Genomic DNA, 14,850 nt, shown 5'->3' with positions numbered 1-14,850 from the left:
CAAATTAATTCACATACAAAATTTAATTCCTGACAAAACAAAACTAATAAGTGACATAAATAATCTAATTCCTGAAAAAATAATCAACAACATATTATAATCAGATACAAATATTATTATTTCTGACTGATAATATCTATTTCCTGATTAATCATAAACCTAAACCTGACTGAGATTATTTATTTCCTGACTAGTATTTAGTAATTCCTGATTTAAATAATGTAATTCCTGACTAAGACATGATAATTCTTAAGTATCATAAATTTAAAGAATATTTATTTACTGTGTATAATATTTTATTTCCTGACAAAAATAAATTATGATATGTTTCATATATACTTTTCTTGCAGATTAATACAAATATGACAAGGATGAAAACATAACTAAATGTCTAGCAGGTTATACTGTATCAGACTACAATGAGGGATTTGTTTTATACAAAGCTCATTCAAGGTCTGTTGGTTTCAGTGTCAGAAAATCAACAAAGAGAAGAGATAATAATGATAAATTGGATGAGTTTTATTTTATATGTTCTAAAGAAGGGCATACAAAGGGTAAAATGAAGATGGCAGGTGAACAAAATTCAGTGGAAATACCCATGTTGGGTAAAATTGATGAAAAAAAGAGAAAAGATAGGGAGGTAAATGAGACAAGAACTGGATGCAAAGCTCATATTCGTTTCAAGAAAACCAAAGAAGGAAGTTTCGAAGCTGTTACACATGAGTTGGAGCATAATCATGAATTGGTTATAGCAGTTCAACGTCATCATCTAAGATCAGAAAGGCAAATATCAGCACCAATGGGTGAACTAATTGAAAGCATGGTTGAAAGTGGTATCAAACCAATGGATGCTTACAATTATATCACCAATGAAGCTGGAGGAAAAGAATGTGTAGGTCATACTAAGAGAGACCACCTTAACTATGTATCAAGGGTGAAAATGAGTATGGTTGAAGGTGGAGACATGCAGAATGTATTAAATACCCTTCAAGAGAGAGGAGATAATGATCCTTCATTCTTTTATAGACTGAAATTTGGAGAAGAAAACAATGTGGTGAACTATTTTTGGCGTGATTCTCAAATGCTTGAAGATTTCAAAGCCTATGGTGATGTTTTAATCTTCGATACAACATACAGAACAAACAAATGGGTTGATATGTGCACCATTTGTTGGTATAAACTGTCACTGGAGAACAACAATGTTTGGATGTGCATTCATAAGTGACGAAAAGACTGACACATTTGTTTGGCTTCTTAAATTTTTCAAAAAGTCGATGTGTGGAATCGAACCAAAATCAAACTTCACTGATCAGGATCTTGCAATGAGTAACGCCATACCAGAGGTAAGAATTTTTGTCTTCATAATATATTGTTTCTGGATTAGAATAACTTAATAACTGATAAAAACATATCAATACCTGACAGAAATTATATAATTCCTGATAAATATTTGTTTAATTCTTGGCTAATAATATATGTTTCATGTTCATAATTTAATGTAATATAATTCCTGATCAAAAATATATTAATTCTGATAAAATAAAGGCAATACCTGACTAAGATATATTAATAAGTTCAAATTATTTAATATTGATTGACAGAATCTTATTCATGATAGCAAGATCCTTAATCCTGATATAAGTTTTCTAATACCTGATCGAAATTAAGTCATTACTAATTCAAATTTATTTAATTTCATTTCAAGTTTATTTCTGAGCAAAATGTTATAATTATTGAGTAAAATATTCTTATTTCTGATTGTGATATATGGAATATATAACAAATTAATGAAATTCCTGACTAAAATAATATAATTCCTGACGAAAAATTATTAATACTAAAAAAAAAAATCAATATATGAATAAAAACCAACAAAACCATATCATTTTAAACCAAATCTGAATAAATCTTTTGATAATAAAAACAGGAAATACAGAAACATAAACATAAAAGCATATCATATTTTCCATATATTTTAATGATATTGATTGTGACTAGAAATTAACAGAAAAAAAAAGATAAAGAAAAAAACCCTAAAATCATAATCTTCTTGTTGTTCTTCCTCAGATATTAAACTTGTTTTTTCTTTTGATCTTCTTTTTGTTCTTTCTCTTCCTTCTTGTGTTAGATCTTCTTCTTTCTGCTTTTTGTTCTGTGTTTCCTGCCATATCTCTTGTGCTCTCTTTCTCTTGATTAGTTGTTCGATTTCATTCTTTTCAACTTTTTCATAGAGCTTCATCAATCCATTCTTCACTCTATCTCTTCTATCCAACATATCATTTAATTTTTTTTCAAAGTTATCAATTGCATTTTCTTCTGGATCGTTTGATGAGGTAGAAGACTGGGAATTGTTTTGCATATTTGAGAAATATTGAGGATCGTTTGATGAAGTAGAAGACTGAGAATTGTTTTGCATTTTTGAGGAATATTGAAAAAAAGTTTGTTTTAGGAGAGAGAATATACCAAAGTACAAAAACATGCAAAATGTATGAGTAAATAATACTTTTATAGACAAATAAAAAATATTAAAAAAAAAAGATAATTTTTAAATATATTCCTTTTTATTAATATTACATTGTTTTGGTCCTTATCCAGTACCTCAAGTACAATTCTGATTATTACATTTTTTTAGTCCTTATCCAAAACTCCAAGTGAACACTAAGACTATTAATTCCTGACCAAAATATACTAATACCTTTCATAATTCATCTAAAATCAGACCAAAATATACTAATTCCTGACCAAAATATGCTAATTCCTGATTAAAATAAGGGTATTTTCACTTTTACCACCTTCAAATAACCACTTAATTGAATTTACCACCTCCAAAAAAAAAGATTTACTTTACCACCAACAAAATTTCCAAAAAATCGATTTTACCACCAACTAACGGATTCCGTCCACGAATCCGTTAGTAGGGCCCACCTTTTTGACGTTTCTTCTTCATCTTCCCCGATCTTCCGTGTAAACCAACCAGCAACGAAATCAACTACCTCGGTTGGTCGGAATTTCGTGTGTGACTAAGGAGGGGCCGGAATTTGGTGTGTGGGTTAGGGAGGTGGTCGGAATTAGGTGGTGGTTAGGGTTTTAGGAGTGCAAAATTTGGTGGTGGCTAGGGTTTTTAGAGTGGTCGGAATTAGAAGGGGATTTATGGGTGGTCGGGATTTGGTGGCTGCCAAAAACTAAGAAGCCAAATCACTAACAACAAGGATACAAATCGATTATCATCAACATTTCTACAAACCAAAGCAATTAATCCATTACAATACCCACAAATCGAAACCTCAAAACCAGAAAAAGAATTGGGTAAATCAAACCTTGTCAATCGTTTTTAGCATCAAGCTCAGAACCCCACTTCAATGGAGTCGATTCCAGGTGACTTCCATGGTTGAGGATAAGAAGACGACGGTCAGAGGAGAGAGAATGAGCGAGATGAAGTCTGATTAAATGGGTGTTGTTGATTGATTAAGGAATGCCAAGCCTTGGAAACGCATTTGAAGCGAAGTAGTGATTTAGTGGGTAATCGAAAAGAATGGAGGTGATTAACTCCATTGGAAGAGACGCCATTGTTGTGGCTTTCGAGAAAACAGAGCAAAAAAATAAATAAAAATTGGAGGAAAGGTGGTTGTGGCTGCGCGGTGCGGTGGTGGGGCTGGTCGTAGCGGTTAGGTGGTGGGGGCTGGTCGTAGCGGTTAGGTGGTGGGGGCTGGTCGTGGCTGGTCGGCGGTGGGGGTCCTGACGGTGGCAGCAACACCGGTTGATTAATGGGGATTTTTTTAATTTTTTTTTAAAACTTACCCAATAATATGGCGACACGTGTGCAAGGTAGGCCCCACTAACGGATTTATGGACGGAATCCGTTAGTTGGAGGTGATTGGTGGTAAAACTGATGTTTTATTTTTTTATGAGGTGGTAAAGTAAATCTTTTTTTTTTTTGAGGTGGTAAATTCGACAAAGTCATTATTTGAAGGTGGTAAAAATGAAAATACCCTTAAAATAATTATATTCCTGATACGCATTTCTTCTTGTTCGTGGGTGATGACTTATTCTAAGACACCTTGTAACCTACAATAACATATAATAGATGTTAGTTTATGCAACAATATTTCAACAAACATAAGTTATTCACATTTTAGGCATACAGACCTGTTCACTGTGGTGGTTGGGCACCATAATGAGGATAACCAGGGGGTGGCCAAGTCCCATTTTGCTTCATCCTGTACTCAATGATACAGTCAGCCAAAAAACCAGGGTCATCTGAAACGTAATGAGTGATTTATAAAACTCAAGAATAAGTTTTCCTTTGTTGCTTGTACAGTTACAATTTATAAAACGTAATATATAAAGAAATTGAAGTTAAGATGCAAAGTTGAATTATAAAGGAAATGATTTATAAAAGGAAAAAAGTTACTGTTTTTTAGCCGTTTATTGGGACCCAAATGGCAGAATTACAGTGGAAGATTAATTTGACTGATAATCTGAAAAATATGTTGATTTTAAAAATATTGATTCTAAGTTTAAATAAAAAGTCTAAAAATATTTAATTACTGACCTAAAGATATTTATACCTGATTTAAATTTTCTATTATCTGACTAAAATATGCTAATTTCTAACTCTAATATTGTTATGCCTGAGAAAAATATACAAATGTCTTACATAATTTATGTAATTCCTGACTAAATGTTTTTAATTTCTGATTATAATAGTCATATTGCTGACTACAGTAATTTAATTTTTGTTGCAGGTTTATCCAAACCCAAGACATAGGCTATGTCTATGGCATTTGCAAAAGAATTTTGTGTCACACTTCGGAACTCTAAAAACCAATCCTGAATTCAAAAATATGTTTCACAAATGCTTAAGTGGATGTGATTCTAAATCTGACTTTGAAGATTGTTGGCACAAGATGGTTCAAAAACATGTGCTAGAGAAAAAAGAATGGTTTGATAGGTTATACGGTCTACGAGATAAATGGTGCACATCATTGAGCAAGGATATTTTCTCAGCTGGAATTCTTTCATCATAAAGGGTAGAAGTAACAAACAGAGCAATTTCATTTAAGGCCAACAAAACCACAAAGCTTTTGGAGTTCTTTCACATTTTTGAGGCTACTATGAAAAGATGGAGAAGCACTGAAAAGAGTGACAACTTCAGATGTACTACTGAGAGACCAAGAACAACAACAAAGATATTAAAACATGCAACTGAAGTTTATACTCTAAACTTATACAAGGATTTTAGGCTGGAATTTGAAACAAGTCTCAGAGCATATGCAAGAGAAAAAGCCACTTCAATGCAATATGTCAAATTCTTTGATGTTTCTCTTGATGAAGATTATATGAACACCTATCAAGTCATATATTACACTCAAAACAATGAGTTTAAGTGTTCTTGTATGTGCTTCATAGAGACTGGATTGTTGTGCTTTCACATTATCAAGATAATGCAAATGTACAGCATACATGCTATTCCAGAGAGATACATTCTGAAACGTTGGAACAAGCTTGCTAAATCAAACATTTGGGATGGCAGTGAATCAGGTATGTACATACTTTGTTATTTTAAAATTTATTACTTGTTTATTTAGTATAAAAAAATATCTTTATTCCTGAGATAAACATTTTAATTACTGTCATAAATAATTTGCTGACATAGATGAAAACTTAATGTCTGATGTGAAAAATATAATACATGAAAAAGATAATATTATTCCTGATTGAAACAAGTTTATTCCTGAAGCATACAATTTAATTCCTGAATAAAATTTAAAATACCTGACATACATATTTTAATTCCTGAGTAAAGAAATCTTAAAGCTGACAAACTTTATCTTATTCCTGATCCTTTCTAATTTATAATAACTAATTTCTGATTGAAACATTTTTATTCCTGAAACAATCTAAATCCTATGTAATCAAAAAAATTTAATACCTGACACACATAATTTAATTCCTGACAAAACAAATCTAATAAATGAAAAAAATAATCTAATTCCTGAACATAATGAACACTGAACAACATATTATAATGTTATACCAATAATCTTATTCATGAACAAAATATTATAATATCTGATATATATTTTATTATTTCTGATATAAAATCAGATTTATTACAAACATAAAATTATATAAATATTTAAAAACTTATACATTGGTACCACTTCCTGCTTCATTAGGAAGCCTTTCAGTACCATCAGCATTAAAAATTCTAATATAAATGTTATAATGATCATGGTAAACATCAAGTCTGTCTCCAACAACTATGTTGTTCGCAGCTACAAAGTTTTCCCATTCACGATCAATCAACATACCACCACAACCTGTATTTTCTAGTATGCTTATGACTCTTACTTCCCAAAATCTATCTTCTCTGCCATTCTTCTCAGCAAAGACTCTAACAAAGTTCTTGAATTTCAGAAGAAAAAGCTTCCAATCTTCAGGAATTATAGAACACAATAGAGGTTGTTATAATATAACTCTTTTAATAGAAAAAACTTAATTTAGAACAGCCTTTAAATAGAAAAGAGTTATGTAGGAACATTAATAATTAATCTGTAAATATGATAGTTAAATACAATAACTATTTAAATAAATTATTGAGTTAAAATACAAATATTACACCTTAGATGTGCTGTCATCTTCCTTGTTTTTATCATTTTCTTTTTCAGAAGTTTCTTGAACTTCTTTTTCAGTAACTTGTGCATTTTCTTCTTGGGATACTGGTGTATCTTGAGAAGTAGGAGGAGTAGGAGTAATTAAATGAAATCTAGGCAAAGAAGTATCTCCCTTGAGGAAACTCCTCCCTTCTTGCACAAGCCTAGCCTGATTCTCATTCATAGCAGATGAATAAATTTCATTAAGTCCCTTGGGTTTCTTTGGTGTTCTTGGAGGTGATGTGGAACTAAGTAGACCTTAATTACTAACTGAATGCACCTCTTTTTCTGATGGTGTTGTGCCTTCAACTAATTTTGGTTCTGCGGTTGTGTCTTTAACATCACTTCCTTGAACATTATTCAAACCAAGATCATCTGCCTCATTCTCTGGTTCCGTGCTTCCTTGGTTTGCATCCTCTAAATTTTGCTCTGCATCTTCAATTAGATCTTTTTGCAAACCAAGATCAGAAATAACATCATTCACCTATACAAAATAAAGAATAATATCAGATATATATCTAATATGATTTTAATAAGTATAAAAAAATGATAATAAATGTAATCAAACTTACAATTGCATCAGACTTAAGTTTTGTTTTATCAAACTGATCCAAATCAATAGCTAAAGTTTTAGTCTGCATTGCAGCTTCAACTATTGCATCAATTTTTGCTAAAAATTCAGGATTAGAATAGAAATCATCCTCTCCTTGAGATTGAGATTCTTGTGAATATGATTTTTCTTGATCCTTCAAATCAATAGCAAAGTCTATTTGGTTCTCTGATACAATCTTCAAGTCTCGACCAAATTTCATCATTTTCTTCTTCACAGGCTAATCAACAAATAAAATAAAAAATGAATAAGTAAAATGTAAGAAAGCAACATAATTGTTATTCCTGACTAATAGTTTCTTATTAGTAAAATGTAAGAAAATAACATAATTCTTATTGCTGATAATAGTAATCTAATTTCTGAGAGTGTTTATCTTATTCCTGACTAATAGTTTTTTATTCCTGACAAACAACTTAATTTCTGATGAAAGGAATTTAAATCCTGACAAACAGATACTAATCAAAATAAAATAATAGATTTAAGGATAATATTAGATAATGCTAATTTCTGATAGAAAAAGTATAATTCCTGATAATATGGTAGAAAATCCTGACAATAATGATGTATTCCCAAATTACAGCAATGTAAAAAAATCAACAATAACCTTAATATATTAATTTCATTTCCTGACCAAATTTACCATATTCCTGACTAATAGTTTCATATTACTGACTAATAGTTTCTTATTGCTGACAAGTACAACTTAATTTCTAATGAAAAGAATTTAAATCCTGACAAACTTATACTATAATCCAAATAAAATATTAGAAAATGCTAATTACTGATAGAAAGTACATAATTCCTGATAATATAATGTTAAATCCTGACAATAATAATATATTATCAAATCAACAACTTTAATATATTAATTTAATTTCCTGATAAAAGTATTCTAATTTCTAATTAAAGCAAATTATACAAAATCTAAAAATATAATAAAAAGATGGCAGTTTAAACTTACATCGATATCCATATTATCAATTTCAGCATCAGTAGGAAACTCTTTAGGAATCTTGTACATTACATATCTAGCTTTGTCATCTATATCCTTCAATTCAAAGCTAGTAGATTGTACAACCTGATCTTCCTTCTTTCTTTCTTTTTTTTTATCCAAATATTCATCTTCATCACTGTCTTCAATCTTAAACTCAATATTTTCCAGCCTTAAACTTTTAAGAAGAGCTTGTTCAGTTTTTCCAGCATATTGTTTTGGTGAGGCAGCAGGGTACAGTTTCACAGTACCATAATCCATATTTTCAGCAACAGACTTAATCCTCTGGTTCAAACTCTCACAGGTCCAGTTCAAAATAAACGGCTTGCGATGTAAAGTTGTCCCAAACTCAAACTTTTGTAAAAATGCAATTACAAAAGCAACTAAACAGCCATTTACTTGTTTAGATTTTGTTTTCAACTCCTTCCCTTCCTTTTTTTTCAAAACAAAGGCTTGAAAATCTGCTATTGACGCACATAAGAAGTCCATAACATAACCAGCCCAGTTGAAAGCCTTAATGAAACGCACATCTTCTAAAGATTTGATGATATTAAAATTAGGAGACTTATCACCAATTGGAGCCAAAAATGTAGACACAGCAAACATAACAAACATCTTTTTAAAATCAGCACCACCATCTCTATATTTCTCAAACATCATCTTATAAGTAATAATATTCACATATGTCTTCTTCTTCTTCCTACCCTGAACAACTTTTTCTTCTGTTTTCCTCTTCTTTTGCTTCTGTGCTTCAGCTTCATTTCCATGTTCAGAGTCATCCTCTATATCCAAACCCAAGAACCTCCTCCACTCTATCTTCAAATATTCATCAGGATTGATTGATTTCTTTATTTTAGAAATCTCTTTCACATGTATATCAGTAAAAGGAATACCAAACACATCAGCAATATCAGAACTATCAATATGAATTGCATGTTCCTTTTTACCAACAATAAGATTTCTAGCATGAGGATTAAAATGAGTTACTATATAGTTGTAAAACTGATGACTGATATTGTCCTGCAAATTCATTTGAAGCAATCCACCAAAACCAATGTCTATAACATCCTTCTTTTGCTCATCACTAAAATCTTCCATAATTGTACAAAGATAACTAGGACCAGATTTAGTACCAATTTCAAGGTCTGAAATATCATCTTCATTAAGAGCACTGAAAAATAAAAAACATGAATAAGACACACTTATTCCTGAAAAAAATTATGTTATCCCTGATAACAGTAAACTTATTTCTTAGCATAATTATCTTTTAAAACATTTAATTCCTGACTATTATAAATTTTAAAACATATAATTACTGTATGTAATAGTGATATTACAATTCCTGAGTATAATTATCTATTTCCTGACTAATATTATCTTAAACCTGACTGAGTTATAATATATGTGAATATTAATATCCTAAAACTGACTATCCATATCTATTTTCTGACAATAACTATCTATTTCCTAACTAATATATGTTAATTCCTGAGTGTTATAAATTTTAAAACATTTAATTACTCTATCTAAATATTGATATTAAAATTCCTGAGTATAATTATCTATTTTCTGACTAATATTATCTTAAACCTGACTGAGTTATAATATATGTGAATATTATTATCCTAAAACTGACTATCCATATCTATTTTCTGACAATAACTATCTATTTCCTGACTAATATATGTTAATTCCCGAGTGTTATAAATTTTAAAACATTTAATTACTCTATCTAAATATTGATATTAAAATTCCTGAGTGTAATTATCTATTTTCTGACTAATATTATCTTAAACCTAACTGAGTTATAATATATGTGAATATTATTATCCTAAAACTGACTATCCATATCTATTTTCTGACAATAACTATCTAATTCCTGACTAATATATGCTAATTCCTGAATGTTATAAATTATAAAACATTTAATTACTGTATCCAAATATTGATATTACAATTCCTGAGTATTATTATCTATTTTCTGACTAATACTGACTGAGTTATAACGTATCTAAATATTATTATCCTTAAAATGACTATCCATATCAATTTTCTGACAAAAACTATCTAATTCCTGACTAATATAATCTAATTCATGGGTATTATAAATCTAAAACATTTAATTACTGCACATTATATTGGTATTACAATTCCTGACTATTATTATCTGTTTCCTGACTAATATAATCTTAAACCTGACTGAGTTAATTTTATTCCTGAATAATATATCATAATACCTGATAAAAAAAATCTAATTCTTGTTTAAGACATGCTAATTCCTGAGTATGATAAATTTGAATACAGACAACAACAACTTAATTTCTGATGAAAAACATCTAAATCCTGAAAAACATATACTATTATCAAAATAAAACAATACAATTAAAGATAATATAATAAAATGCTTATTTCTGATATAAATAATATAATTCCTGACTATATAATAGTCAATCCTCAAAATAATCAAAATTACAACTAATGTAATTACATAAAAAAATAACATAATCCTACACAAGAATATTCAAAGTAAAAACAACAATTTACATTTCATCGAACACCTGGCGTGCATCTGAATATACAAAACAATATTTTTCCGAATTTACAAGAATATATTTCGAATATCACACCTCATAGATCGACTTCTTTTAGAACCTTGTTTAGGACCACGCTTCTTAGCATGTTGTGAATCATCCCTACAAAACAAGAACAAGAATAAAAAAAAAATTTCTGAATTTTTTTTTTAAAAAAAAAACGAATAAGCAAAAAATAACTAAAAAATTTATTAACCTTTATGGCATTTCAACTATCTTCGGAGGCTGTTTTGATGATCGTTTCATATAAACTTTTAAAGGAGAATCATCAACAGGAGGAAGGCCAGCCATTAATGTAGGTGAGGAAGACGGAATTTAGGGTTTATGTAAAAAAAATAAAAATTAAGTACATGCAAGTAAAATATAAGCTTGAAAATGAAGGAGTGATGCGAAATTTTAGGGAAAATGTAGTTAAGTTGAGAGTAATGGAGTGTAATGGAGTGTAATGGGAAGAAGAAGGAGGAGAAAGGCGGAACGTTGGAAGACGTTTTTTTTTAAAAAAAAAATCAAAAAATGATTGATAATTAATAGTCGGGCCGCGCGCGGGCCGAACTATTAAAAAACGGGCCGCGCGCGGGCCTGTAAGTAGAACGGACTCACATGAGTCCGTTCTACACAATATTTTCCGATTATAATATTAATTCCGAGCTATAACGAAAAAGATATGAATACGATATGAAACTCTATCCAAAACTGACACCGTCCTACTATTTCGGCCATATCTTTTTAACTATATAACATTTTAATCTGATTCTACTTTGATTGGAAAGTAGACTTCAAGATATTTCCAACGACATATTATATGACTTATTTGGACATCTGGATCAAAAGATATGATAAAAACAAAATCTAGGAAAACTGCTATCCATCGAGTTCTATTTCGATTCGAATTCGGATTCTTTTCTTATTCTTCGACCCTCTTTTTTCTCTATAAATAGAGGCCATATCTCCCCTTTTTCAATCACCAACTCTCATAAAAAAGTTCTTGATTCTCTCTCCCTCTTTCTAGCCTAGCCTTTTACAAACAATATTCCTCATACATTAGCACTAGAAACACCTAGCCAAGTTCGAAGTTGCCTTCGCCCTAGACGTGAAAGGTTTTAATTTCTGAGGGTCTGGTCCCAAATATATATTTAATTTAATTGTTTATTTTATATTTTCCTTGAAGTTACTAACGCGTGTATTTTGTTATTAGAAAGAGATATAAGGCATCCAAGTAAGTGCTTTAATTGTTTTATTAATATTATGATATAGAAATCATGTTTAGGTTGTTATTATGATTCCTAGTGTCATGTTAGGGTGTTTTGATCTTCCTAGTAACATGTTTAGGGTAACAACTAAAAATTCCTAATATCAAGTATGATTAAAAGTATGCTTCCTATTTTCTTTCCTAATATTCATGTTAGGGTTAAATCTTTGATTTTTAATGTTTAGTGACATGTTAGGGTTTTCTATTAATCTTGTTTGTATCATGCCTAGGATCTTGCTATTATTATGCTTTAACATGATTATGATAAATATAATTATTTTAATTCTTATTATAATAATTATTATTATAATAATTATTATAATAATTATTATTATAATTGTTATAATTTATTATGATTATGATATTATGTTGCTTGATATTATATTTATTGTTATTGTTGATCACACCTTTTATGCATGCTTAAAGGGAATTGGTACTTGTAGTCACGCTTAATAAGATAATTAATAATCTTGTTTAGAGTAAAATTGATTATAATCCAAGTGATCGCCAATAATAGATTTATTTGTGCATTAATATTCAATCAACATAGATTAAACAGGTTTAGGGTACACCTAATGATTGCATGTTAGTCAGAAAGCGCACATGAATACGATCAGAATAAAGTAGAGGCCTATTATTAGGGCAGGTTCAATCTCTTTTAGGTTGGATTTGTACCTTCATCCTTGAACTACCATTCATGGTTCCAGACCAATTGGAGTTGACGATCTCCTGGATCATTAAGGGGTGTAACCTTCACCTCGTGAACGGTTTACAAGTTCCTAAAACTTGTTAGCGACTCTTTTGCTCTATCTTCTTTCCCTTTGGACGCCATCGTACTTTAGTATATGATCACAGTGGGGTTCAAACTAGGGGTAATGCTTAAAATATTCCCTACAATTTTTGGCGACTCCACTGGGGAGGATTTCTATTTTAATTCCTGAAATTTATTTCGGCAATGATTTAGAATGAGTGGATGAGACTCGAAAAGTTCTATGTATTTCATGTGCGTAATTTTGTTTAACATTATTGTCATTTGTATAAAAAAGATCTCATTGGAAAGACCATCTGTAATGAGTTAAACATAGGATTTTTACACGTAGGAAAGTTGAGGAATATCTTTCACAACTAGGACCGAAATAATGCTGCGCGAAACTGAAAAATTTTATCGAGCATAGAAAGCTGCTGAGGCATGTAGGAACTAGCGTCAGGAAACAAAGTCTAACGCCACTTATTTGACTTTACCGCCAGGCGACAACTTCTGTCGCAAGGCGCTAAAGCCAAATTGTGGCGCCTGCCTCTGTTTGCTGGCGCCAAGTTCTTCCAATACCGAGCCAGAAATATGCGTTCTAATTTTGACCAGTTTTTAGCATTGTATGCTCGATCCTACTTCTTGATTGAGTTTTTCTCACTTTTTTGAAACCCATATGTGTTCTACATATGGACATAACCCCCTGGGAATTCATGCTCCATCTACCTAATTGAACGCTCTGAGCAACAAAGGGTACATCCGAGAATGTTGAATTCACCCAACCATGGAAGCGAGTTTTTCTAAACTCGCAGTGTCCTATCCACTCGCGCCAACCCTTCACGGTTAGGCTTCCGCGCGGTGCATCCGGACAATTAAACATGGACCCTCTTTGACTAACCCATTTCCCAAACCTTAGAGAACTAGAGCAATGGTTAGGTTGCAAACTCATTGCATCATGTTGTGACTACTTGACTACTTGTGCATCTCTTACTTGTGCATACTTATTATGTGACTAAACTAACCGTTTGGTTTAATTTGATTTGTGCTTGTAAATAAGTCTTAATAAACTAATTAATGACTAAAGGACTTTGATTAATTAATTAATGAATTAATTAATTTGAGCTGATAAATATGTCTAAAATCGAGTCATAGTTCCTTTAAGTCAACCCGGATTTTTATTCCCGTATACTGCACAAGAGTCAACTTGTTTTGGTCATAGCCGGATTTCTAGGAAGAACTACGAGTTGTAAAACCTATGGATCTATAGCCTCGAGTGTTATCTTTAATTTGGCGTTGGTTTAATCCCAATCAAAGTCACAGATAAAAAGTTATGACTAAAATATCACAGCCTGTTCGGTTTAATGCATATACGTGAAATCTTAACTTAGTCTTTGATTTAGTCTAGCCACATGGTCATAACACGAGTCTTAACATGTCACCTACACTCACTATTCCTAGAACACACTTCTTATATGTCACCATGACCATGTCTTAGGTTCATGCATGAGTCGTTTTCCGTCATTCGAGTGTGGGGTACATTCTATTCCTAATTTTTCATATCTCTCCATCTACATCATCTTTCTCCATCTCACAACCTTCATTCTTCCTACCTTCTTCCATTCATGCACGTTGAGTCGAATTTGAGTCATGTGATTGACAAAAAAAATGAGGGTAATGATGAAACAAATGCACAAGGCAAGCTTCTCACCAAGATTTCATGCTTTCTTCTTCTGTTTTTTCAAACCCTTTCCCCAATAAGTCTAGCATAGGAACCCTTCATCCTCCTTGAATTTATTTCTTAGAGTTTGAATTTTACCCTTCACCTTTTAATAAAATGAACATTTATTTCCTTGCATATGATCATTGCATTGCATTGCATTGCAAAAAAAAAAGAAAAAAAAAACGTCAAGTTAAGTACAAGGTATACCAATGATTTGAGGCATCCCTTGTAGCCACATCATATCACCTTTCACCCTTAAAATATGTAATCCTTTCTTGATACACA

At 31.0% G+C, this 14,850-nt stretch overlaps 1 protein-coding gene across 1 annotated transcript; it reads left to right on the top strand.

Moving 5' to 3' along the window:
• The first annotated feature begins 565 nt into the window (after positions 1-565).
• On the top strand, positions 566-1,225 carry LOC110725984 (protein FAR1-RELATED SEQUENCE 5-like). The gene has a single exon (XM_021905459.1). It carries the CDS (start codon positions 566-568, stop codon positions 1,223-1,225), a length of 660 nt encoding a protein of 219 aa, XP_021761151.1.
• The last annotated feature ends 13,625 nt before the right edge of the window (positions 1,226-14,850 follow it).

This window comes from Chenopodium quinoa, unplaced genomic scaffold (genome assembly GCF_001683475.1).
Source record: "Chenopodium quinoa cultivar QQ74 unplaced genomic scaffold, ASM168347v1, whole genome shotgun sequence".
Lineage (NCBI taxonomy): Eukaryota > Viridiplantae > Streptophyta > Magnoliopsida > Caryophyllales > Amaranthaceae > Chenopodium > Chenopodium quinoa.
The sequence above is the reverse complement of the archived record's forward strand: the minus strand, read 5'-3'. Positions and strand labels throughout refer to the sequence as shown.

What these genes read in the sequence shown, in the direction of transcription:
- LOC110725984 (XM_021905459.1), top strand. Translation starts at nt 566, where the DNA reads ATGGCAGGTGAACAAAATTCAGTGGAAATACCCATGTTGGGTAAAATT.